This window comes from Kogia breviceps, chromosome 11 (assembly GCF_026419965.1).
Source record: "Kogia breviceps isolate mKogBre1 chromosome 11, mKogBre1 haplotype 1, whole genome shotgun sequence".
Lineage (NCBI taxonomy): Eukaryota > Metazoa > Chordata > Mammalia > Artiodactyla > Physeteridae > Kogia > Kogia breviceps.
In genome coordinates, this window is record NC_081320.1 from 91,655,106 (window position 1) to 91,682,624 (window position 27,519).

General features: G+C 42.6%; 1 protein-coding gene across 2 annotated transcripts in view; it reads left to right on the plus strand.

Annotated features, from left to right (window-relative positions):
* Window positions 1-27,218, plus strand: part of CYRIA (CYFIP related Rac1 interactor A) — a 109,534-nt gene extending 82,316 nt beyond the window's left edge. The window contains exons 4-12 of one of the 2 annotated variants that reach the window (XM_059079011.2): window positions 11,498-11,619; window positions 12,860-12,965; window positions 14,841-14,977; window positions 15,452-15,529; window positions 15,698-15,814; window positions 15,905-15,984; window positions 17,430-17,556; window positions 21,741-21,811; window positions 23,889-27,218. In XM_059079011.2, coding sequence (XP_058934994.1) covers window positions 11,498-11,619; window positions 12,860-12,965; window positions 14,841-14,977; window positions 15,452-15,529; window positions 15,698-15,814; window positions 15,905-15,984; window positions 17,430-17,556; window positions 21,741-21,811; window positions 23,889-23,952 — 902 coding nt within the window. In that variant the 3' untranslated portion in view covers window positions 23,953-27,218. Of the gene's footprint in view, window positions 1-11,497; window positions 11,620-12,859; window positions 12,966-14,840; window positions 14,978-15,451; window positions 15,530-15,697; window positions 15,815-15,904; window positions 15,985-17,429; window positions 17,822-17,914; window positions 19,386-21,740; window positions 21,812-23,888 lie in introns of those variants that run through there. The other variant, XM_067008084.1, reaches the window with a different exon arrangement.
* The last annotated feature ends 301 nt before the right edge of the window (window positions 27,219-27,519 follow it).

The window sequence follows — 27,519 nt, forward strand, 5'->3', positions numbered from 1 at the left end:
TTATTGTAGGCCTGACATAAGTCATCAACGTGTATTTTCCTAATAATTTTCAAGATTTTTTATGTCATATTCCAAAGAAAAATAGTATACATAGTAATTGACACAGATTAATATAGAACAGATATCACTAGACATGAAAGAAAAAGTGATATATACAAGAAATGAGGCTTACAGATTTTGTATTTTTGAGTCATCTCTATCTGTTCTTTTATATTATTTGATAATACAAAACTGTTTCCGGAGTTTAAGATATAACTTTCATTTGAAAGTTTATTTTTCTTTTATCAAAAACTTTAAATTTTTTCCTAAGGCAAAATGGCTTATGAATCATGACTAAATACATAGAGATTCTTTCTTATCTTGTTTATTTTTTGATTGAATGTATTTATATACGAATGACACATTCATGTTTAATCAACTAGGCTCACATTTCTACACTCACTCTTGTGTTCTCCTCTTTTTGAATCGCAGTTCCACAATGCTAAGCATAGTTAAATGTCCTTTGTCCAGTAGTCATCTGTTACGAACTTTAATCTGCTTTAAACTGTAATATTTCGAGTATTTTATTTATATTGAAAATAAGTTGGAACTTCCTTACATATACATTAAACCTTCTAACAGAGATTTTCTAAGTAAATGCTAGAAGACCCTTCTAAGATACAGCAAACCAAATGATGAAAGCTCCTTGGATGTATCTTTTTAAAATCTTTGGTACGTCTCAAATACCTACCTGAAAAGAAAAAGTGTTCCCAAAGCTCTTGCATTCTGAAAAGGATTTTTACTGTAGATAATATTCAACGAAAGAGATCTCACTTCTGATTTAACTTGGTTTGCTGTTGTTCTTGATATTTGGCTGGGTTTGGCTGGATTTGACTGGGTGTGGTTGGGTTTGGTTGGGCTTGGTTGGGTTTAGTTGGATTTGGTTGGGTTTGGCTGGGTTTGGTTGGGTTTGGTAAGAGGTGCAGCTGGGAGCTCAAGAGCCAGATTGATTTGATACTTCAAAAAGAATGGGCTTTTTTTACTTGTGTGACTTCTGCTACTCCTCTGTAATATACATATCTTTGTTGTTGTTGTTACAGGAAGATTTATTAATAACTTTAAAGAATTGTTACAAAATAAATCACCTATTATTCCAACACCCTAATTTTACTACTTGCATTTTTAATTGACCCCTTCCACTTCTTGTCATACGCACTTTACCCTGTTTCATTCAGCTTGCACAGAGGCCCAAATGGTGGTAAAACACCCCATTCACTCACAACTTCAGGGACATATAAACACCTAGGGGAGTTACATGCCTGCTCTTTTTTGGAAGCTCTGAAGTCCACATGCATGTGTGCCTGCTTCTCACAACGGCTACCAGAGTGACCCCTTTTGCCTATTTCGCTGTTCTTGAATTTTGGCTTTCCATGCTTCCACATAGAATAGGGTTGAGTCCTTTGTCAAGTCTAATATCAAAATCCTTTAAAGTGATAAAAGTAAATCTACAGGAATTTAAAGCAGTAGTTTTCAACTGATGTTCTCTGGAGCAGCAGTGTTCTGAGGCGACATCTCAGGGGATCCCTTCCCCACCACCATAGCAAAGGGGCCTCACTTCCTCTCTGCTACAACCCAAGGACCCTGATCTGCTCAGTCTTATACTTTGGGCATTTTCTTAATATGTTATTTACGGTAAGGTCATGGTGGCTGAAGAGAACATTTAAATATCTTGAATTTTGATAACAGCTTATGGTACCAAAATTCCATTTGTAGATATACTATAATTTCTCCAAGAGGGGGAAGTGTGGAATGGATTTCCATGTCTGGTGGCTCACTACTAGGACTAGAACTATAGTATTTAAGGAAAATATAAAACTATACATTTATAGAAATATATAAAATCTTGTTTATTTCCCCCTCAATACCAAGAAGAGTAACATTATTTCACTGAGACTGAGAAGATAAATCACTGGGCTGAAGTCACACAGGGAATGATTGGGGAACTGAGATGGGAACACAGATGTCTTTGGCTTTCTTCCTCCCTCTGCTTTGATTCCCTTAAGTGCTCATCACAGACAGCTTCCAGGAAGTGCTGCAGCCATCATTCTGTTCCTGATTAGAGAGGGAAGTCTTAATCATCTACAAACTAAGATGTCTCATGAAAAAAAAAAATTGGTTTCTTGATCCTGCAAATCATATTTCCTAACGTTGGCTTTCAAGAAAAAAGGATGATGGACTGGAAGGGTGGGGAAGATGGGCTGTGGTCATGATTTTTCCTTGAGTATATAGATTTCAGGTCAATACGGTAACAGTATATTGAGAATGGTTATGAGCCTTCGTGTAAGCCAGGGTGCCATCAGGGAGACAGAGCTCAACAAGAGCAGCCTTTGCCTAATGAAGCCCCAGGCAGGTGTGGAGGACAATACAGGCACACAGTTCAAGACAAAGTAAAATAAGGGGCTTAGGAGAGGCACGGTGTGGCCTGGGAGTAGAGGGAGAAAGCATACATCAAGTTTCAGGAAATGGATGACTACAGAAGGAATTGGAGAAGTCTTCTTGCAAAGGTGGCATTTGGAATGGACTTAAAACAATGAGTGTTTTTTCTACAGATCTAGAAGACTTTTCCAAAGAGAATGGTTGAAATCCCTGAGGGGAAACTAGAGCAGGCAAGAGCTTGAGGGGATGGGAACTTCAGGTGTGCTTATACTTAAAGGGAGGTTGAGTAGTTAGAGGATCCAGGAGAGAAAGGCCACACTGAGGAGGAACCTCATCTTACTCAGTTGAGATTCCTGATGACAGGGCTTGGGCCCCACCCAGTTTGGCGACCCAGCACTCAGCTCGCATTGAGCCTGGACTGTTGGACAATGAATGAGCCTGAGTAACAGATGCTGGCCTTGTGAAGAAACAGAATAGAACAGGCTAGATCAGGCAGCCAGGAGACACAGACATTCAAGTAGGAGGGAGTGTAAATGGATTCAAATGCTAAGAGTGGTCAAGAAGGATAAAGCTTGAAAAGGGGATGACAGATTGGGCAGTTAACTGCCCAACAGATTCGGGATTTATTACTTTGAGTACAGCGGCTGGATTACAAAAGAGTTAAGGAGAAAGAAGTAGAAGGAGGAAGGAAGGCTGAACAGTATACGGCAACAGCTCAAAGGCATTTGGCACCTGTACTTTGAGTGTTGAATATTCTTTTTGAAGTCACTGATGGAATATAATTGAACCGGGTCAAATAGATATAATTAGGTTGGGTCAAAATATAATACAAAATTAGACACATCTGTCCTTAGGTTTTCCAGCTGTGTAGATCTGATTTAAATTTTTTGACCTTCGCAGCGGGTTTTTCAGTTTATGGTCACATTTCTACACAATCACTTAACATGTTTTTATTGTTGTTTTTTCATCCCACTACTTTTTTCTTTCCATGAACAGAAGTTTTACATTTTGATGAAGTGTTATTTTATCATTTTTTTCCTTTTTTACTAAGTTCATGCTGTATCTTCTTTAAGAAATCATGCCTATTCCACGGTCATAAAGATATCCTACTACATTTCCTTATGAAAGTTTTAGAATTTTAAGCTTTATATTTAGGTCAATGATCAATCCTGAACTAATTTTTGTTATGTTATGAGAGAGGTGTTGGGTTTATTTTTTTTCATGTGATATAAAATTATTCTAGCACAGGGAGATTGCTTTAATGCCCTTATCGTAATTTAGTTAACTATAATATATATCAGGCTACTTCTGGACCTTTTATTCTCTCTCGTTGCTTTATTGATCCCTTTCACCAATTAATACCAGACCGTTAACATCTAATAAGTCTTAAAGTCAGGAAGAGTAAGTCCTTCAACTTTGTTCTTTCTCAAGATGTTTTGAGTATTCTAGCTCCTTTACTTTTCTAAATAATTTTATTTATCTTTTATAAGCCTTTAATGTCTACAGAAAATCTTGCTGGGATATTAATATAATAACATAAAATCTAGGGATCTATTTGAAGAGAATTGACATCTAGGTAGTATTGATTCTTCCCACCTATGAATATGGTCTATTTGTTTAGATATTCTTTAATTTCATTCAGCAGTGTTTTATAGTTTTTAGAGATCCCACATATCTTTTGTTAAATATACCTTTAAGCATGCCATATTTTGACCATAACAACTTTCTTATGCTTAGTGTTTGCAATGGTATATATTTCCCTATTTTGTCTGCCTTTATCTTTATAGCGTGTTTCTCATAAACAACACATAGTTGGCCCAATTATTTTCAGCCAAGCTGATAATATTTACCTTTTTATTGGCATGTTTAGCCCATTTACATTTAATTACTGTACGTACATTTAATTACTGTTTGTATTTGAGTGGTGTTGTTTCCATTTGTTCCATTTGTTTCTCAATGTTTTCCTGCCTTTCGATTAAATCAAATAATTTTAGTATTCTCTTTTGTCTTTTATGTTGACTTTTTAGTTATGCTTCTTGGTGCTTACTTCAGAGATTATTATATACATCTTTAACTTTTTGCCATCTGTCTTCAAAATGTATTCTTTACTTCATGAAGAATCTAAGAAACTTATCACAGTACACATCCAATCACCACCCTTCCACCCTTTGTGCTCTTGCTATATGCTTTGCTTCTATGTACACATGTTATAAACTCCTCATTACAATATCTTTTTTGAACTTTAAACTTGCAATAGTCTCTTAAACGTGTATGTGTTTGTATTTGTAATCTTAATAGATCTTTTATATTTTCTCACACATTTTCTTATTCCAGTGTTCTCCATTCCTTCTGCCATAACTAGGTCTCTTTGGTATTTTTTCATTTCCCCATGGAAAGGATTTGGATGGCATCTTGTGCATATATCATACGTGACTTATTCAGTATCTGGCATAGACCTGGGCATGAAGTATAAGCTTAGGAATTTTGATTTCTTCACTGACGCTAATTCAGTAATTACCTGCAGAGCATCTCCTGCATCCTAGCATTAGGAAGGACCAGCAGAAGTGGGGGTGGTGTCTTAGTGGAGCAGAGAGGCATGGGGGGAAAGACATAGAGCACGTAAATATAGGAACACTAGAAGAACATGAACTATTTTTCAAGGAGTATATAACTTTATTGGGGAGATCAGATGCAAACACATTGAAGAGACAGTAGGGCAGGTAGCAGAGAAGTCTGTAATAGGTAGAACAGAGAGCGAGTGATGGGTTGGCCAAAAGAAGTACAGGTTCTAGGCTGGGCCGAAGATGTGTTTCTTAGAATATAGCAACTGAAAAATGATTTTCTTATAAGAAAAACCAACCTTTATGAGCATAATAGGAATGCCAAAACCAATAATGGTGGTTGATGGGGAAGAGGAGATGAGGTTAAGAGGGAAATTCTAAAGCTTCCAAACCACTGTCCTCTCAGAAAGGCTCTGAATATTTTGACCTGTTAGAGGACTACAGTCTCCTGGTCTTTAAAGCAAGGGAGGGGGCGCTGTCAGAGTAGGAGATCATCTGGGCTTTCTTTGTTGACTCAGGCCACTTCCTGCCGCTACTGATCTCTTCTTTCATCTCTCCCTCTCTGGTACCCTCACATCTGCTGAGGTTGTTCACAGGAGGCTAGATAATCTTAGATGAGTAAAGGAGGAAAATAAAGAATGTTTTTGGTCACTTTACAAATGAAACAACACAAACAAAAAGCAAAAGAACAGAACAGACCTGGGAAGGAATTTGTTTATGCCATCGTAGGGATTCATTCACAAAGATTCTTTCAGTTTCTAACACTTTTGCTTTTTAAGCACTTTTCATCTGTCACGTCCTCATTATGACCCTACAGGTCATAGACCCCACAGGAACATACAGGGAGGAGACGGGGCTCTTGTTAGCTTCCCCCCCTTTACCAAGAATTAATATGAGACCCAGAGAGATTAATAGGCTTTCCCTGAGGTCTCATGTTTAGTGAGTGGTAAAACTGGTTGTAGGATCTGGGTCTCCAAAACTACATCCTTGGAACTCCCTCTCCCGCCAGGACATCACAGGGATCTCACAGCATGTGGATGAAATAAACAAGCCTTCGAGTATCTTAACCCTCCCTGTTCTTTGCAGTCCCTCATCTGATTGTTCCTTGGGAAGGGGCTCTGGCATATGATGACTGATGCTCCTGTACCAATAAATACGTCAACCAGTCACACTTACTTTCATCTTCCAATGGACCTTCATAATTTTACGTTGTTTCTGTAAGCAGTTAGTATTGTGCTATAAATCATTTCCATTTTACATCCCCCAATTTTAATATTAGATAGTTATGTTTCTTAGTTCATCCTGAAAGGGTGAGGTGTGGAGAAGTGAGGAAGTGGGTGGGGAAGAAGAGCCGTAGATTTAATTTATGGCTTTTTGGCAAATTCTTTCTGCTGTACCTTTCTTCTGTGTGTATACAACAACCAGTGGGGTACAGAGATAGGGATGTATCCTATGGATGAAATGCCAGGGCTTCCTTCGAAGCCAAAGACATCTCCAAATAAATTGTGTCTTCTTCTCACATTATCTTTGGTTCATTTGTTTGATTCTCTGTCAGCTTTTCCACACAGTACTGAATAGGTTGTTAGGAAAAGGTGTGTGGGTTCCCTGTGCTTGTAGAGACAGGGCTGGCCCTTGGCTGATTCACAGAGATAAGAACCCTTTGATTTGACAGCGCTGCTCTGGATTGAACCCTGCTGCCTTGCCCTGGGGTATGTTCACCAAAGATGTTCGTTCCTGACAAACAAAGCCCGTGGCCACCTTCCTCTCCATCAGCACAGTGGAATGCCAAGCATTCTGCTTTCAGTAAATACCACAATCTTCCACTGTGAAACCTCTCCCTGACCCTGGTGACTCCAAAATGCTGACAGTGAATATCCACTGTCACTAGCAAATTGAGCCAAAGGAGGATAAATAGATCCCCTGTAAACAGAATGAATACTGTTTAACTTTCTTAATTGATAAGGTGGTACTTTTCCATTAAAAATTCTAGGCACTTGGAATTCAGCAAGTTCTTGACAATAAATATATGTGTTCAAGGTCGCAGTGCACATGATACATTTTCATACTTTCTACAACAGCAAGTCCGGAATAGGGGGTTTAAATCATCACCCGGGGAAAAGCTTGGATAGGCTTGTTCCAGGGCTCCCAGAAGTGTTGGTTTCTGAAATTGCCTGTGTAAATCACAGGGGTTTTTAACAGCTTCATCGTTAGACAGGAGCAGCCCAGCTTTCTGTAACCATCCTCCTTAATTTTGATGAAATAACTGGTGATGATTAGAAAGTTAGAATGTGATTCTTAGAAAAAATATCACCGAATTATTCACTGACTGCAACTGGAAATAACGACCCATTTCCATCATTAATATTATTGGTGTGCATTTGTGTGTGTGCGTGTGTGTGTGTGTGTGTGTATACCTTTGACTAAAGGTCAATCTTTGTGTTAAAAATAGAAAAACAAAACCCATAATTCAGAGTTCCTGTTCACTCAGCAAATGCTTTAAGAGGTTGCTGACAGGCTAAATATAGTAACCTTTCCAATCACTAATTCTTCAAGGTCTTTTTCAAGATGTCTCTCTTTGACGTCCGAAGACACAGTACATTTTAAAAACATGGTAACCAACTGAATCTGAATCTGGAGAATGACAAAAGTATAGACCCCAAAGCCTCTCAAAGGACTACTCCAAAACGATAACAGCCTTAGAATTGGGAGAATAAACATTAAATGCAGTTTTTCACTCATCAAATAGTCTATTAATGTGTTAACCACACTGAGGAAACCGTTGACGCTGCAGATAAATGACGGAAGATTTAGAAACACAATGTTAATGAAGATGTGAGTAGCCAATCTGATCGTAGGTGAATGCATATTACCTTCACGGTAATAGAGAGACATGCAACACTGGTAAAGAGAGAGACAAGACAGAAGAGAGGATCTAGAAGCAATAGGATCTTCATTTCTCTTGCTGCTTCCCACAGCCCACGTTCTCTGTCACCTGGTCAATTTCCTCATCTATTCGTTGAGTCATGACATGTTAGTGAGTGTCTCCAATGGATGGGGCATATGGGGGCGCTAAGGACAAGAATACAGACCCTGTCTCCAGAGAGCTCAGAATTCAAAGACAAGCAGAAAAACCATCACAAAACAATGTGAGAAACTTATTTAAATCACATGTTTCAACTATTCAGCACATTTTTCTACCAGCATCTACTGCGTGCCAGGCACTGTGTTAGGTCCTGGAGATACCATATCAAATGAAACAAATAAGGCCTGAGTCTTACAGGCTAAAACATCAGGTTCTCACTAATTAGTCCTCAGTGTCTGAACATTTAGCTGGGGGATCCAAGGGGGATAAATCGTGAACTGAGGGATTTGGGCCAATACCAAATGTCACTTAGGGTCACCCAGTCCTTTTCCCATTTGAAAAAAGAAGAAGACATACAGATCAGAGCTTCTTCCAGTTGATACGCTCTACCTCAGAAGTTGATGCCACTTGTGATTTGAGTCCCCTGAGACTCTTAACAGCTGCCTGGCCCAGAAGACAGGGACTGTGGTGCTGGCACCAAGGGCTTAATTATTAGCTGGAAGGAAATGTGACTTCAGTTCCATGACAGAGGAGAGAGGAAAAAACTAGGGCTTGCAATATAAGCCTAACAGATTATGGAAGAAGATGAGCCAACGCATTTCTAAGTCAGAATCATTCCCAAAGAAGGAATGATGGCTTGGATTTCTCCCACCCCTCCCCACCCCATCCCTGTCGAGCGGGGCCACATGAGAAACATTTCCAATAGGACACTAGAATATCTGCCAAAAGAAATGTTTTCCCAGAGAGGGAGGGTCTGAGGGTCCTGTTTCACAGATCACGCTGGCTAGCGGGAGGGAGTTACTGCAGGCCGGAAGTGATTCACCAGAGCCCCCAACTCTGCCACCTCTGGGAGAGAAGTAGAGTCACCCTCCATGTCACCCATCCAGCAATGTGTGGTCACATCAACGTCAGTGTGAATTTGTATTAGAAAGTGTCACTTCGCCTGGGACGGAGAGATGCTTGCCTATCTGTGGCCAGTACCACTTTTAGGCCACTCTACTGGAAACTGTCTTACTTTGGAAGCACTTCAGAAAGGCCTCTGTTTTTAAAAACTGAGTTTGAAATCTTTCTCCTTTGGGGTTTCAGTAACCATCAAAAGAATGGGGGCTTTTTGTTTTTGTTTTTCCAGTGCTCCTCTTCTAGATCCCTTAGCTTTCATTTTGTTTTGTTTAAAACTTATCAAGTGGTGACTTGCTAAGATGGAGTCATGTGACAGCCAAGATTAGGAGCCTTTTCTGTTCTCCAAGTGCCCTCCTCTCCCATACTTCTTTGTATTTATATTCAAATAGACTTACCTCTCAGAATCTTGGTCCCAGACTCTCTTTTTCTTTTCCTTCTCAAATATAAATCTCCATAGGAAATTGTCTTTGTGTTTAGCTTGTGAGTTTTCGATACATTCATCCAAAGGGGAAAGGATTTGAGTCAAGAGTATTTGATTTTTTGTCCTCTAGGATCTTTGCATTTTTGTCATATGTTTTCTTCCCTGACTTTCTTCTTACTTGGGAATTGCCAGCCTTACCCTGGAATTCTGTTCATTGAAACGTGTTCCTCAGGTACAGGCTTTCTAGCTTGTGGGTTTTAGGTTTCTGTTTAAGATGCCATATTGCTTTGGGAAAAGTTTGGGAAAACAGGAAAGGATGAAATATATAGTGTATTGTGACAAACGTTTTACCTGAGACAACTTACCAAGTGTTTGGGGGAATCAGGAGAAGGGTAGCAAAGGATGAAGGAGGAACATGTTTCTTTCTCTCCTCTGCTTCCCAGGCTGGATTCAACAATGCAACCTGGCGGGTCCCTTTCCTCTTTCAAGTCCAGCCATTCTTTGGCCACCTGCCAAGCCTTCCTCCTGCTCTTCATGGATGCCCTCCCTTGGGGCTACCAGCCAGCCAGCTCCAGTCCCAGCCCTTACACGGAGCACATTCCGCTTCTCCCAGATCACACTCATCTCTCCCTTCTCTGCACCCTGGGTGCACATGTGCTTTAGTCCCTCCTCATCCGCTAGTTGAAATCCTTCTCATTTGTAGAAGGAACAGGTTGCAGGGTTTCTGAGTAATCTCTGAGGGCCTATGACTTCTCTTCTTTTAAGGAGAATCACTATACACTGGTGAATTCCACCCTTCATTTCCCAGGTAACTCCACCAATTTCTTAGGCCTTAGCAGGATCTGAGAAATAAAATGATCTAAAAATCTCCACGGGCATCACTTCTCGGAGGTCTGGCCTTGCATTAGTATAGGTCCAGCAGATGGTGACTGAAGCAGGAGCAACCACATCCGGCCCACTTCTACTCTGATACTCAGCCTTTCTGAAGACCCACTTGGTACGGTCAAGGCCTCACTTCAAAACCACCGATTTTGTGAATTCTGTTTTTCCAAAACCCCCACCAAGATTAGTCAAAACTGGGATTTGATCTGGGTAATGTTAGACCAGGTATGACTCCATCCCACCTTTCATTAGTGAGGTCCGCTGGGAGAATTCAGAGCCTTAGGACTTGGATCTTTGAAAACAGATTTTTAGGAGATGACATCTATCCGCCTTCTCTGTTAGCAGTGCCTTCATTTTAGATGGAGGTTAATTTCCTCACTAGCCTGGGCAAGAAACCTATTTTATAGGCATTGTGAGATAAATAAAACCCAATCTTTACCACCATTCAACTTCTACCCACTAGCCCCCGACAAAATACTCCTGCAGACAAGAGCAAACATTGGCTCCAGGAATGTAAACAAGTAGGAATTCACTGCGGGGCTAAGGGGATGTTTCTGTGGCTGTTTGAATACGTTCTTCATTATTTAAGCTTAAATGTGTTACTTATTTTTGTGGATAAATTTCATGGTTAATACCAAAGATGAACAGTACAGGAGCCTTTAAAATGAACTCCTGGCACTTCTTGAGTTCATGTTCAAAGAGAAACCCCAAGGCTTTCTACAAATCATTGTGTTCCAGAAAGATACATCTCTGTCATGGCTCTGAAGGATTCACTATCTAATATTTTAAGCTTTTGTAGTATGGAAATATAAGGGAGACTATTTCCCTATCTATACTCAGATTCACAGACTTTGAATCATAACAGAAATATTCAATAGCTTCTATTCAAAGTGGATCCCAAAAGATAACGTTTATTCTTCCTATCACCCACCGTACCACTTGGCACGTAGTAGGTATGCAAAAAAAAATGTGACCTATACAAATAAAGGAGTGCCTGCAGTGATTCCAACACGCTTTGCTTAATGTGTGTGAAATACTGATGACTATTTTGAACTGAGTAATGGGCAGAATTTCTGTTAGTTTTCCTTTCTTAGCACCTTGTTACGTTGAAGAGTAAATACTAAGCCTGCAGGAGTTAAAATAGGATTGTCTAGCAGGTAGGACTGAATGCCGAGCCACTTCTCAGGCTGTTTATAACACAAGCCCTCTGTGTCTTTTGGTTTCCCATCTGCTTAGATGCCCAGCCCACAGAAGGAGAGAGGGAAATATGGAACCAGATCAGCGCCGTCCTCCAGGATTCCGAGAGCATCCTTGCAGACCTGCAGGCTTACAAGGGCGCGGGGCCAGAGATCCGAGACGTATGCCAATAATAATACTGAGCTGACAGCACCCTTGGTGGAGAAAGGAAACCCATGCACGCACACACAGAGCAAGATTAAGTAATAGCCCTAGTGTTTCCTAGCGTACTAGGAAGAACAAGGAGCGTAATGTGTCCTTAAAAAATGTATGAATGGTCCTTTTTATTCTAGTACGCTGATCTGAGCACACAATGCTGTAGACTGTGTAAAGTGTTAGCCATTCTCTTCTTCAACATACATTTGATATTGCAGGACTCACATTTAAACAATAATTTGTCAGTATGTTACTTCATATAAGGGAAACATACATATGAAATCTACGAACCACAATTGAAATATGAGTCGTAGTCTGGGTTTAGATGAACTTTACAAAAATTTGTAATAACTTTGGCAGGTTCTACTAGTATCACAAACGAGAGTCATAAAAGATCTCGTTTTAAGTAGTCTGCTTGTCTGTCATCTTGAAATGACATGTGAGATTTTTAAAATAAATGCAGGGAAAGCAAAACAACAAACCAAACAAAAAAAGAAAATCTTCGGTGTGGCTTCTGAGACTCCATAATGCCTTCAAGGCAAGAAACTTCACACTCCTTTTGTTTGAAATAATTAGTTTTGTGGAAGCATCAGTACACACACACATACCACCACCACCATTTTCTGAAAAAAAAAAAAAAAAAAAACAACAACAACAAAAACACTGCTAGCGTCATAATCCTCAAGCTGCTGAAACCCAGACAAAACAGCGTTTCGAAGAAACTAACAGCCTATTAAGAGGTTATTTTTCTACGTAGGGGTCACCGTTTAATTTAGCTAATTTCGGTACCATCGCAGACTGGCAGGAATGTAATACATATTATAGTGAAAGGAAAGTGTCCGCAGAATCTGCACTTCCCAATGGGCACTAGCTCTGCTTTAGAAGAATCAAATGGTGACGGAGGAGGACTGAATTGCTTCCAATTAGACATGCGGTTTTTTTGCATTGAAGATGAGAGAAACAAGTAAGATGACGTAGTGTCTAATTGTCGAGCCATTTACATTATGTTCAAGTGCTAAAATCGCCATCCTAATTGAGCATCTTGGACGAAACTCCAGTGAACTGATGTCCATTGAGGAAATACACATTAGCAAAGTACAGCAGGAATTGTATCTTTTTAACTCAAATTCTTTCTCAATCTTAAGTCATCTTGATCGGGAGCTTACTGCTTCTTTTTAAACAGACAATTCCATAATGTTTTGGCAGGCCATTCAAAATCCCAATGACATTCAGCTTCAAGAAAAAGCTTGGAATGCAGTGTGTCCTTTGGTCGTGAGGCTAAAGAGATTTTATGAGTTTTCTATCAGGCTAGGTGAGTATGTGTTTACGGTTTTCATGTCTTACGTGTGAAATTCTGTTCCGGCGTTTGAGAAAGTAGCAGGAAAGGTTCAGGGCGTCGGAAACTACCCCACGTCCGTCGCTGTTTATCGTCAGAGGCCACTCGTACAAAAACACCTGCCATGTCCATTTCTGTCGATCCACCTCAGAGTTTCTTCCCCTGCATTTATTGGTGCATTTAGAGTGTCTTTACTAGCGGGTGTCCCTTTGGTTTTGGTCTCAGCTAAGTCTGACTCTTAACAGGTTTACCTTGTCTGATCGCATTTCCGAAGGACAGAGAAAATACAGGTTACCTGCTAACCCAAAAAGAAGTTGGTTGGCTGGAATCATGTGTTAAGTTTAATATAGTAAAATACGAGAAAGACAAACATAACATTCTATCCTTAAGCTTAAAAAAATCTGTGCAGGCACAGGATGGCTTTGCAGAAGCAAGAAGAAAATCAAGTCTGGTTGACGGTAGGCTCTATGTGACCACCGATATGATACAACCCCTCCCCGAACAGTAAAGCTGTCTGAGGTTTCCCTGGTTAATATAATACATCTAGAACGAGGAAGCGTGTGGTCATGTTTTACTCTACTTTTGCCATAAGTGAGTGCCACATTTTAAGAGTTAAACAGAGAACCTGAAGTACGCTGGGGGAATAATAGCCATGATGTGGAGAGAACTTGAAGCTAAGACTCAAAGGAAATCGTTCAATGAACTGAACCAGTTTTTCAAGAAGAGAGAGCTTCTGAAAACACTCAGGTTGAAGAGGCATCGATTTCTCTGTTTCCTCCAAGTGTGTGTCTAGACCCAACGAACTGAAATCCTAAGGAGCCAACTTTCAACTCAGCAGACAGGAAAAATCCGCCTATCAGAGCAGTCCAAGGTCAAGCGAGCTGCCCCAGAAGACAGTTTGTTCCCACAGACAGAAAATGCTAGGAGTGTCCTTGGAAAGAAACTGTAAAAGGACTCTACAGGGATGATAGAGCAGGCGCTGGTGAACTCTTCTGTAAAGAGCCAGATAACAAATATTTCAGGCTTGTGGGCCAACCTATTTTCGTTGCAACCACTCAACCCTGCCATTGTGGCACAAAAGTAGCCATAGTCAATCCCTAGGGGAATGAAAATAAAGCATGTCTGTGTTTTGATAAAACTTTATTTGCAGAAATTGCCTGTGGGCCAGATTTAGCCTGTGGGCCATAGTTTTCCTAGCCCTGCTCTAGAAAAGTGGTTAAATGACTCAGTGCTAGGAGACATACATGGAGGAAAAACTGGAAGGAAGTTTTAGAAACAGAGACGTGGGAGTCATGAGACTCTTTTCAGGACAATAGTGGAGGTAGATATGGCAGTGGGTTTGTAGAAAGATATTCCTGGGATTTGAGGAGAGTGTAAATGCAGAGAAGAGCTGGAATAGACCAGAAGTCTCTCCCTGCAAAGCAGGTGATTTAACCCATGCCTTCAGGCCCACCTCATCCCATCCTGGATGGTGAATGGTTATATATCTCATCCCATCCTGGATGGTGAATGGTTATATCTCATGCACATGATCCAAAATCACCTGCTTGTGGTTTTCTAACAGTGTGAGGAATTGGGATGAGAGAACACGTGAGGGTCCAGCTGAGCTCTGGGAGACATGTACAAGACTGTGTGGCCACGGGGCTCTTCTCCAGTGGAGGCGGAGCCCTGGGGGGTTCCTTTTCCTCCTCACCCACACACGTCACATTTCACGCAGTTCTGGGGCAAAAGGTGGAGTGGAAAGACTCAAGCAGGTTATCTCTGAGAATGTCAACTGGGCCCGCAAATTGTGCTCTTTGAAAAGGTCTCTGTGGGCCACCTCAAATATGTCTGTATCCCTTTGACTTTCAGAAAAAGCTCTTCAGAGTTTACTGGAATCTCTGACCTGTCCCCCCTACACACCGACGCAACACCTGGAACGGGAGCAGGCCCTGGCAAAGGAGTTTGCGGAAATTCTGCATTTCACCCTTCGATTTGATGAGCTGAAGGTTAGGCCGCGCGTGCTCGGACAATATAACGAAGTCCTACTGAGTACCTAGGTGTCCAGGTGCCTGCAGTGTTGTGCAGCTTGCGGGGAGAGAGATGAGTGAGCGGTAGCTCCTTCCCTAGAGAGACGTGTCATGTGGTGAGAATTTGAACTCCTTGTGGTCCAAGTGATTTAAGATGGTGGTTTCCTCGTGGAAATTCAAAATCTGCCAAATGCAACCGGAAAAAAACATTTCAAACGTCTCTTCCTCCTTGGGAACAAGTATACTTTCCCTGAAATCTAGCCTAGGGTAAAACCAGGGCATATTTTTAAACAGTGAAGCTTTGAGTATTTATTTTTAACCGGAAGTTGCTTTGACTCTTGGGTAACAAAGAGAAGTCGTGGTATCTGTGCAGAGTCTAGTGTCCGGGCTTCTGATGCATATCCCGCACCTGATGCTGAGAGGTGGCCTGCTTTCCTCCCTTCTGAATTTCAGATGAGGAACCCGGCTATTCAGAATGACTTCAGCTACTACAGAAGGACCATCAGTCGTAACCGCATCAACAACATGCACGTGAGTCCCCGGAGCTCCCAGGCTGACACACCCATGGTCCAGGCGTCGTCGGGGCGGGGCACGGGGAGAAGACTGAGCCTTTGTCTGTAATTCCGTTTCCAGAGGACACTGTTTTGAGATGTTGACCCTCTCTTTATCAACCGCCTCCTCTCGTCTTCTTTTCATCAGCTAGACATTGAGAACGAAGTCAACAATGAGATGGCCAACAGAATGTCCCTCTTCTATGCAGAAGCCACGCCGATGTTGAAGACCCTCAGCAACGCCACCATGCACTTTGTCTCCGAAGTAAGTGACGGCGAGCAGCGAGGTGCCTTTTGCCCGAGTGCATGTAAAAGCTGCTAACAGGGCTGATACCCTTTTGTGTCTCCCATTTAGAACAAAACGCTGCCAATAGAGAATACCACAGACTGCCTCAGTACGATGACAAGCGTTTGTAAAGTCATGCTGGAAACTCCGTAAGTTAAATCAGAGGTGTATTCCTGGTCAGGAGTTCACCTGTCTCTGTGATGATGGTGACGGTGGTGACAACATCTGACATTTGGGTCAGCCTATTAACATTGACTTACATGTTAACTGAATTAATTTCATAAAGAATTCTGGGTGAGAGGTGTAGCATCCCCACTTTAGAGCTGAGGGAGATGAGGCCTAAATTGATTAACTGACTTCTTCCCAAAGATTGCATAGCTTGTTAAATGGCAGGATCGAAAGTCAAATCAAAGATGCGGGAGAAGTCGTATAAGGATCAAGTGGAACATTGGGTTAAACGACTGGGTATGTGTTATAAATATATTGGAGGAAAGATTTGAGAGAAGGTTTAGAACCAAGAGTGGAAGTGGTAAGGCTATTGCAAAAATGATCATGAAGATCTCTCTCTCTCTCTCTCTCTCTCTCTCTCTCTCTCTCTCTCTCTCTCTCTCTCGTGCATGCAGCAGTTTCCTTGCGCGTAAATTACTTGCTAGATTTAAAAAATGGTCGAGGTTGTTGAGGATGAGGCAGTATGGTCATGAGAAAACCTACACTCCAATGTCAGGGTTCCACTATTCCACGTCTGTCTGTAGCCCCTTTTGTGCCCATAAACAAGTGGTCTGACCTGCCTGGACCTTGGTTTCCTCATCTAATGAGGTTCCCATAATACCATCTATGATGCAGAGAGTTCGGGAGGGCCAAAGGCCTCAAGATCAAGAGTGCCTTATAAAATTTGATGCTCTGTTCAGATGTAAGATGGTGTTAATTTCCATTAGTTCACCTATATTTAAGTTAAGATTTATTCCAAGATGGAAATAGTAGTCATCTTTATTGTGGGGACAAACCGTAATGAAGTAGATGTTAAGAAAGCCTCTAGAATTGGCTTGAATTATCTGAATCATCAGCGACCCTGTCAAGGTAGGTGAAGAAAATTCAAACTCCACAAATACCGTCAGCCCGATGAATGGTATGTAATTTCTGGTAGGTACCTTTGCCAGTGTAATTCAATCTGCAGCCTGTATCTTAACAAAGGAAGTTACCCAGACTGGAGACACGGTAGCCGCTCTACAGAAATGAACTTGATTCGTTTTCTCCATAATGAAGCCATTATTCTCTATAATCTAGGACAGCCAGAGAGACCTGCTATAAAATATTCAAGATTGATGGGAGGGGGACTTATGTACTTGACGATCTGGCTCGCTGAGGGCAGAAGAGAATTTACTGCCCTCTAATTTACCTTGTTTTCACAATGGTCAGAGAGATTCAAGGAGAATTACCATCGCTGGTTTCTTTAAGAGCTTATTAACCTGGTTCTGCAGGTCTGGAATTGTTCTCCAGGGAGGATTGGAGGAGGCTGAAGTAGCCATTTGTGGAGCCAGAGATGAACGTGCTCTGTCACGGAGGTAATATCTCTGCCACTTGTCCTCTCTTCCAGGGAGTACAGGAGTAGGTTTACAAGCGAAGAAACACTGATGTTCTGCATGAGGGTGATGGTGGGGGTCATCATCCTCTACGACCACGTCCACCCCGTGGGAGCTTTCTGCAAGACATCCAAGATCGATGTAAGAATAGTTACGAACTGTGACTTCCCAATAAGAGCTCATAAATGTCGTCAAACAGACCTTGCTTCCCTCTCTCCCTCCCCTCCACGCCCCCTACCCCCCGTCCCGGGAGTGAACTCTCCCAGATGCAAGCCCCGTCGCGGCAGCTCTCCTCCTAGCAAGAAGTCCAGTCCTGTTCATATGCTTGCAGCAAACACGTCCAACCTCAAAGGCACAGCAGGAGTGTGGAGGTGCCGATTCCCTCAGCCTGTAGAGGAGCTGAGAGGTAAACAGTCCCTTAGCTGCAAGCTGCCCCTTCAGCTTACCCAGGGTGCCATGCAAATATATATTTTTATACGTTATATGTGTCTCATCCTAGATTACAAGGCACTGCGGTCAAATCCCAAACAACGTTCCAACTTCCTCTCTCACCATCCCTGCAGGTGGTTCTACCTGATTCCCGTGCCTTTTCTTGTCCTTGGAATATGCTTGAGCCCTTTTCTCTGCCCAGAGCGCCCTCCCTCTACTCTGATGGGGGGAATTCTTTTAAGACACTGCTCACATGTCACCTCATTTGGAGCACATCTCCTGTGCCCTGCATGGAGTAGAGCCTTGCTTCTCCTCCGGGGCCAGAGCGCCTACCATTTTGGATTTTCTGACTCCCTCATGGACTCCGAGTTTGTTGACAAGGGCAGAGACCAAGATCTAGATACCTAATGTCTGCTTCATTGCCTGGCAGTGTCCTCGGTACATAGAGCACGGCGTTCACTAGATACTCCGTATAGATTTTGCTGAATGAATGGATATGATTGGAAAACAAATGATTGTGGTGTGCAGGTGATTTCTTGTTGATTGTGGGATAAAACAGGCTCCTCTCAGCCCCGTGTTTGCCCGCAATGGCACCCAGTCGTGTATCCCTGTATTAATTTAAAGTCTTTTAACTACGGAATAGGACCTCTTGGTACCAACTTATTCTGACGTGGCTAAGTCGGGGCGCGCATGCTCTAAGCTCGTTCATCCGTACAGAACAGCATCTCTGATGCTCGAGTTCTGTGCAGACAGCAGGTCCGTGTGCCCAGAGGGGCCATGAATCTAAAGATTGTAAGAAAATGTATCAATTAATAATGCAACTTGGATTACTCATTTTGAGGTTTTGGCTCTCTAGCATAGCTAGCCATGGTTCTTCATAGAGTCTTCATTATTTTGAATGTAATTATTTCTATTTATCAAGAAAATAAATACTTATATAAAAGTTTTGGGAAAATACAGGAAATCAAAATATGAAAAATTGGGACTTCCCTGGTGCCCCGGTGGTTAAGACTCCATGCTTCTACTGCAGGGGGAGCGAGTTCGATCCCTGTTCCGGGAACTAAGTCCCCGCGTGCTGCAGGGGGCAGCCAAAAAAAACCAAACAAACCCAAAATACAGAAAATTAAATTTATCAGTGGTAACCTCACCGTGGACAGATGACCACCGTCAATATATCACATATATATGTCCCTTCATTTCGTATAGATGTTTGTGTGTATGTGTGTATATACTTAACAGATTAGCACCCTGCCATAATTTCTATTTTAAAACGTATTTAATTTGCATAACAGTATATTATGGAAGTTTTTTCATACCAATAAATATTTTTACTGTATTCTTTGTGAGGCTTTAACATTTTTATGCTATAGATTATGTATAAATAGCTCTATTAATAACCCATGTATATCATTTGAATATGGATTGGATTTATTACCTAGTACCCATAGGACATTCTCATTTACCACAGTCTTTTTAACTTGTCACAGAGTCAATAATTAAAAATACACTGGGTACCATTATGTCTTGTAGCCCTAACCTTTAAAAAGCTTGTCCTTGCTTGTTATTTACTGAGTGTTTCTGCTGAGGCTATAAACGTTGTATAAGATTAGATCTATCCCTACCCAGTCTTGATGAAGTCCATTTGTTCATGTATGTCTCACTTAGCAGGCTTGTTCATAGAAGTTTGTATGTGTCTCTAGGAAAGTTTCAGGTTTACGGAGCACAACAGTACATGATGGGCCATTTCTCTTTGATGACATAAGGGTTTCTTTCCAGATACCAGTCTGCTTCTAAGCCAGCAGCTACTTGCACTGTTTTATAAATCCTTAGCGTATCCTCATCAGCTGTGCAAAAGCAAATATTGAAATAGATCCTGTTACCTGCGCTTACAAAAAATGTGTTCTGTAGTCCAAGATGGAGGTACTGAGCTCTAGAAACCCAGGTGAGGGAGAAACTCATTGCGCATAGAGGCAGAGACAGATGGTGACGCTTCAGGTGGATCTTGAGGATTTTACCGAATGCACAGAGAGAAGAAAGAGTACTCCAGGCGGAGGAATCATCAGAGCAAAGTCATCGAGGCCCAGAGGGATACGCGTCACTTAGAGAACGGATGCTATTCGCGGGTGCCAGGAAAGCAGGCTGGAGTGAGACGACATTTTCAGCTGATTTCCTTAGAACTGTATGGAATGATCCAATACAGAATCTCTCCTACACCGTGGTCCCCAGCCCAAACCTCACCCAGTATTCCAGACACCCCCTCCTTTGGACACCTGAGGCATGGCCGGCCTCAAATCAAAGGTCATCCTTTCCCCCACAGACCTGCTCCTCCTCCTCCTGGGTTCCTGTCACAGGTATTTCACCTTCCGCCAACTCAGTCTCAAAGCCAGAAACCTGGGATTGTCCCTCAGAACCTAAGAACTGTCTTCTTCCCTCTTCGCCTCCACGCCTTCTCAGTCACCGAGCCCTGTGAACTGAGCCTCGGTTCATCCTGCCGTCTTGCCCGGGGCCTCCGTGCCCATTGCTGCTCTCACACCCTCACCCTCTGGCCCTCTGGCCCCAGTCGTGCTTCCTCCCATCCAATCCCTTTCAGTATGAATCACATGACTAGATTAACACCTATCAAGGGTGTTTTCCACGGGTACAGGCCCCCAACTCCCGAACGTGCTGGTAAACCCACATTGAATCTGGCCCTGGCTACACCTCTGACTGCATCCTGTTCTTCACACTCAAGGCTTTCATCAGCCTGAAATAGAACTCGGAATGCCCAACGGGTGTCCACTGCTCTTCTGCCTCCTCTCTCATCTGTGTCCCCGTTCCTCCTTGGGCACTTTTTTTTTTTTTTGCAGTACGCGGGCCTCTCGCCGTTGTGGCCTCTCCCATTGCGGAGCACAGGCTCCGGACACGCAGGCTCAGCCGCCACGGCTCACGGGCCCAGCCGCTCCGCGGCACGTGGGATCTTCCCGGACCGGGGCACGAACCCGCGTCCCCTGCATCGGCAGGCGGATTCTCAACCACTGCGCCATCAGGGAAGCCCTCCTTGGGCACTTTTTACAAGAACACGTATCACAGGATGATAATGAGCTATTTGTCTCTCTTCTCCCACTAGACTATGAGCTCTTTGGGGAGAGGGACCAAATCTCTTCATTGTGAGCTTGATCCCATCCTGCACCCATGACAGGCATCTCTGATTGACCACAACATCCTTTTGGGATGAGCCTAAACATGCCCCCAAATGATTCTCAACCCTGGGCTTCTGGCTGCCCCCATCAATCCAACAGGGTTTATCAGGCCTTTGGGAAAAAACTGTCAACGTACAAGAACATTTTTATAAGTGGCCTTTATAAAAGAGGCCCTGAGTACAGGATACCCAAGTCAGTGCAAGAACATCTGAGCTTAAAATGAGTGATGGTGTGGTGTTCTTTCCAGAAAGATTCTTCCTTCGCAAAAAAAAAAAAAAGAAAAGAAAAAATTTGTTAAGTTGTTGAGTTTACCAGTCAAACAGCTGAAGGAGGAAAAGCATTCTGGGCCGAGAGATGACATAAAATGATCAGGTTTGCAATCCATTCAGTCAGTCTCAACTGAGCACAGGCTAGAGGAGGAGCTCTCCCCTTGGCTCTGGAGTCCAAGACAAGAAAATCAAAGTCTCAGGTCTTTGTCCCCAAAAGTCAGACACATAAAATGTTCGATTGCAGTATAATATGAAAACTGGCACAGAACCTTCTAGAAGCCCAGAGAAACAACTCACTGGCCTGAGGGGTAGGAAGGTGTGTTGGACATTTCTGAGTTTGATCTCTGTGGGAAGAAATAATGTGATATTATTATGAACAGCTGTTGTTATGGACAGATGCTGTGATGGAATTACTGGGGTATTAACAAACTCTTGTGCTTTCCTCTAGATGAAAGGCTGTATAAAGGTGTTGAAGGAACAGGCCCCAGACAGTGTGGAGGGGCTGCTGAACGCCCTCAGGTGAGCCTCAGCCCTGTGGGGCAGCCAGCCCTTCTGAACCATTGCAAGTGTAGATGCTGTTTGGGTCCGAGGGCTGGAACACCAGGCTTAACGCCTTTGCATCTGTTAGTACGTGTCATCTTCCCAACTGCCTGTTGAGGTCAGGCCCATTTCTATCATCCCCTTTTTACAGATGGAAGAAACTGAAATTTAGAGAAGTCAACTCACTGGGCAAAAGTCACACAGCAGATGGCTGAGCCGGATCTAAACCCAGGCCTGGGTGACCCCACAGGTCAAAGGCCTAACTCCCCAGCCACAATGCTTTGCGGTTGGTGGGGACCTGTAGAAGCAGCAGCTTCCCCGGTCTCACTTCCCCCTGCACCTGTGCTTCCCAAACCTGGCTGCACAGGAGAATTATGTGGGTAGCTTCCGAAAGCACTGATGCTCGGGGTCCAATGCAGGCCAAATGAGTTCGAATCGCTGGGGGAGGGCCTCCGGCATCCACTGTGTGTCCGTGGGTTTGCTCTGAGGGTCCCTGGGTGAGTCATACGTGCAGCTGCCAAAGCCAAGAACCCTGCTCTGCCCTGCCTGGATGCCCTTGTAGTTGGCTAGGGCTCCTGACGTCTCCTGGCTGCGAACGCGGCACGCCCAAGCACCTGCTCGCTTCCCAAGGACACGTGCACTTAATCCACTTCAGGGGAGGTATTCTTGTTTCTCAGCTGTGACGTATCCGCGGGAGTTTGTTGACGCATGCCAGTCGGGATTGCAGTCTGGAAAGTTTATGGTCCCTGCTGTCTCCTTCATCTTTGATTTCCCTCAGTCCCTCTCAACCTCATGCATGTAGTAAATGTTCAATAAGTGTAAGTGAGATGGAGCGGTGATTCTCCCCGCACGTACAACACATATGTTTCATGCTCTCGTTTAACCATCACAAGTCAGAGTGATAAGATCTATTACTCCATCTAATAAATGAAGAAACTGAGATGCACGTGAAATGAATAATTGTACACTGAGGCTAATCCTTTTTCATGAAGCTGCTAATTCTTCAGAACAGATGTAGCTTTAACCCAAGAGCCTTCCAGATTCTGTGGACAAACCAAGGTTTTCTCCACTGGTGCCCATTTCACAAAAGGCTGGCTTTCCACCCTCAGCAAGAAGAGTTTGGCTTCTGTTGTTTGTTTGTTTGTTTTGCTTTCCAGCATCATTCAGTCTAGCAGAGCTTCGAGAGCAGGGCACTGCGGTAGGCTGTGAGTTCCATCCGGCTCTCGGCATTTGGTGTCTCCTGTAGACACCGTGAGCAAGTCAGAGAACACAGGTTTTTGAGGCAGGCAGACCTGGATCCAAATCAGAAATCACAAATTGTTTACAAATCATACATCGTTCTATTTGTCATCTGGAATGGGTCTTTTAACGTCTCTAAATCTCAGTTTGCCCGTCTGTAAAATGGAGGCAATAACCTGTCCTACAAAGAGTTAGTTTGAGTGAAAAACTTCCATGGAGCGCTTGGGACGCGGTCAAGATTTTATTACATGTGACTTCTCTTTTCCTCTCTTTTCATGAACTACTTCTACACCAGTTAACGTGAGGAGACAAATTACACCACTTTTCTTCAGTATATGGACCTGCCTTCGTGCCCCCTTGTGGTGGCAATGAGGACAAGCATTCTCATAAAAGTAGAAAAGCCTAACAGTTTAAAAGTGTTGGGTAATGTTGTAATATGCAAACCCATATTTTAATATTTGTGACTCAGCAGGGGTGCCCTAGATGGCCAAGATCCTGCACTCAAGCACGTGAAGTCTGCCTCCCTGGAAAATGAGATTGCTTGTGTCTCCTCCGTGAAATTATTTGATTAGGTGGAAGATCGACTTGTTTAATAACCATAACATAAAACCCCTTTGGAGGGAAGGATCAAATATTAAATCTGAGCCTACTCTAAGCATTGAAGTGTGTGTGGCTCTTTGTCTAAAGAACCAATGCCAAGTTTGATGTCTAAATATCGGTTATGTGTCCCAAGGTAAAGGTGAGCTGGAGGGTCACGATCGAAGCTTTCTCGGAGTGCTGTTTGCACACTGACCGCCATCGTTTTCTCTCCATCCAGGTTCACTACAAAACACTTGAATGATGAATCGACTTCCAAACAGATTCGAGCAATGCTTCAGTAAAGCTTTGCTCAGTGAAGAGGATCTTTGAACTGACCTCAGAAGATGTATATGTTTACATAATTTAATACAGATTGATGTTAATACTCGTGTATTTACATAACCATTTCCTTCTCGCCCCTGAAATATATGGACCTTTATTTGTATCCTGACTGACTCAACCCAGCAGAGCATAAATTGACTGGAGAGCCTTATCTTCGATGTCTGAAACGAAAACCCCTTCTCCAAAAGGAGAATTTGGGAGACATTGATCTTTGCTACTGGAGTTCCTTACACCTTAAACAATCAGAAATTCCTAATAGCCTGTGGTCATGTTTTAATTCTAGATGGGTAATCTCTCTGGGAAGTATAGCTATAGAAACATGAAGTATTTAATTGCCTGGGTCAGCTCAACTACAAGAAACACAACTGTTATCCTGACAGAGAGAGAGGGATCCCAGAAAAGGAAAATGCACGTGGAGACACAAAGCCAAGTGCTTGGAATTCAGCATATCCCCTCTCTTTCCTCAGACAGCGCAGCACACGTGCAACTTTTTTGTTGCACGTATTTTATTTATCAGCATACTCTCTTCCTGTTTTGATTTATCCCCTCTAATGGTCCCTTTCCATTTTGCAAGAGGAAAAAATCAATGTGTTTGCATCCGTTCATGGGAGGGAAGCAAGAATAGATAGATGTGCTGTTGTGGCTGGGTTGGTGGCTGTCCTGGAAGTGGGGCACAGGTGGGGAGGAAGGGCACCCAGGTAACAGGACAGTCATCTCTCTGCTTCAACCCTCTGTCTCCAGGGACAGGGAGACGGAGCTCTGGCTAAAATTGTGGGTAAGGTTGCTAACATGCCTGTTGTCCGTGGAGCTCTGGGTACCCAGCCCCTCCTAATAGGAGCCCCGTCCTCTGGGGACCATCCATGTGGCAGCAGAGACCTAGACACTTAATTAGTTACCAGAAAACTAGAGGAACTTAGAGGGGAGATTTTCGTTTTCTGGTTAGCTAGTATTTACATGGCAGCTCCTTCATGACCCAACTGCTAGCTTGTTGCAATGTATGAATGCTGGCTTGAGTCCCTGGATTAAGTCCTAGCCCTGTTGAGTCACAGAGTGATCTTGGGAAATTCACTTAAGTTCTCTGCGTCTTAACTTTCCTCATCTATAAAACGGGCAAATAAAACAGATAATCTCCAGTAGTCCTCCAAGACTATGAGCCAATAAAAAGACTGACTCTCACATCCTCCCTTTGTAAGTAGAGTCCGGTAAGCATCACCCCACCTTGCCTTGATGCTTAGCGGTATGACAGGGTCATTGTGTCTGCAGACAGAGCTTAGAATGGAATCTTGGAAATCTTCTATTCTGGTCTCCAGGGGAAAAATGAGACAGAGGATGAAGTCTGACAGGATCACCCCCATGTAGGACTAGAACCCAGGACGCCTCATTCCTGACTCCATGCCCTTTCTTTTTCACCACGTGGCCTATGCATACATATTATGGGGGTGATACTGGACGCTTTTAAATAAACCCTCAGCCTGAACCATGTAATGGCTTGCCTATTTCTGATGGAAGGAAAGAGTTGCCCAGGGGATGGCAATTCCCAAAGTTGGGTTTGGTGATATCAGGGTTTGGTGTCATTCACAATGTCCCAAGAAATGAGCTGTCACACCATTACTTTCCTGACTTTGGTGGGCAGCTGGCATTCCCTTGAGTCCTCCAAGAAGAGGAGAGACATACTTTGGTTTTGTTTATTTTTAACAAAGAAATCCATTCAAGTGACAGAACAGATTACCCAGTCTGTATCTAAATGTCAGTCAACAAGGAGAGGAAAGGCCCTTTTCCTTGGAGCTTTTCAAGCTGAACAAGTACAGCTGCTTGGATGAGCGTTCTCTCATCAGAACAGAAATGCACTAGGTGGCTTTCAAGACCTTTCCAAACCTAGGCATTCTAAAACCCTAGAGGAAGCCAGAAATTAGGATAATACTGGGTAAACAAATCCATTAAATGTTCAGCTTAAGAAATGTTCTTTTACTTGGCAGCCCCATGTTATCTTTGGGAAACAACTGTCAAGACTAGAAATATAGATGCACTCAATGTTTATCGTCACTGGGTTTACTTTCCTCCCATATCAGGGAAGGAGATTAAGTCTTGGAGAGGGGAAAGGACTTGCAGAGGAAATAGTTGAGCACGTTTATAATTTTTAATTAGACTTTCTATCAAATGGGACCAAACATATGGGAGAGGCTGCCCGCCTGCCCCGATTTAGCCAAGCCACCTTGTTTCAAAGCCAAGATTCACTAGTACGTGGATTCTCAAAAGCCCAGGACCTGAACTATTTCCTCTGAGTATCAGGAGGACGGTTAACCGAATGTCTGTGATCACTAACGGGTGATGGGCCTTGGGTCCACTCCGGAGCTATTGTGGGAGACAAATTATTTTAACAGACTGTCCTCCAGGCATCAGACATCCTTGAAAAATCACAGCTTTTTGTGCTACATGCACATGTGTCCACAGCCTGTGAGTGGTTCAGGGGAAAGTGCTGGCCACAGTATCCATGTCAATGTTAACTATATTTCATATTTGATGTCTCATAGTTTTCAAATAAAAGTGTTTTCCATTACTCAGATATTTATTTTGGGGCAAGCAACAAGGTGAAAATTACATTTCTCAGATGCACTGCTACTTTGGCATTATAACTTTGTCCTTGGAAACCTTTTATGTGCCACTAGGAATTAGTAAAACAAAGTGACAATGAATGTTTTGAATTGTGGTGACCCATTGGGGCTGGAGTATTTAATTAACAACCAGAAAGAACATCCTGTATACTATCCTTTAACTATTAGTTAATATCATGCTTCTTCGGTGTTTGCTCCTCGCCAGCACCACTATATCAAGTTATTAAGGGTAAACTGAGGTTTTTAATACATCATCACATTTAAATAACAGTAATTTCATGCTTTCTCAAAAGAAAAGTGAAGCTCTCTCAATCTTGGAATCTAATGGTGCAGTAGACATCAGAAACTTCCCATTCAATCTTGTATCCCAGACAGATACAAACTTTCCTAGATGTTAATAATAAACATTGGAATTTTATCTTAAAGAAACAAAAACTTTGGAACCCAATTTCCCCACTACATCTATAAAGGCTGTTGCATACACAAAGCTGTTTAAAAGTTGTTGTATATTGTTTGCTGAAGTCCCTGTAATTTTTTTTGCCTGCTTTGCCTCTTTTTGTACAGAAGTTTTGAGTGTGAAATGAAAATTAAAGTTTGGTACATATATTTAAAAATACACCTCTTTTATATGATGTTCAAGGTTAAGTGGGTAATAAGCACATGATTACAGATACTTGCTAAACATAGATATTTGCTAAACACCTGCTCTGCAGACCAGGAAATCACACCAACCGCCCTTCACCTCTCTATGCCTCGATTACTTCATATACCCAAAGTCTGAAATACCCAAAATGAACTAGTCTTGGTACCAGCTGTATTTATTCATATCAGCAAAGACCCCCATTATTTTTTTAAAAGGCATAAAATACGGAGATACGATCTAGAGTTGCATGAGACCTACTTATTCAAGGATGC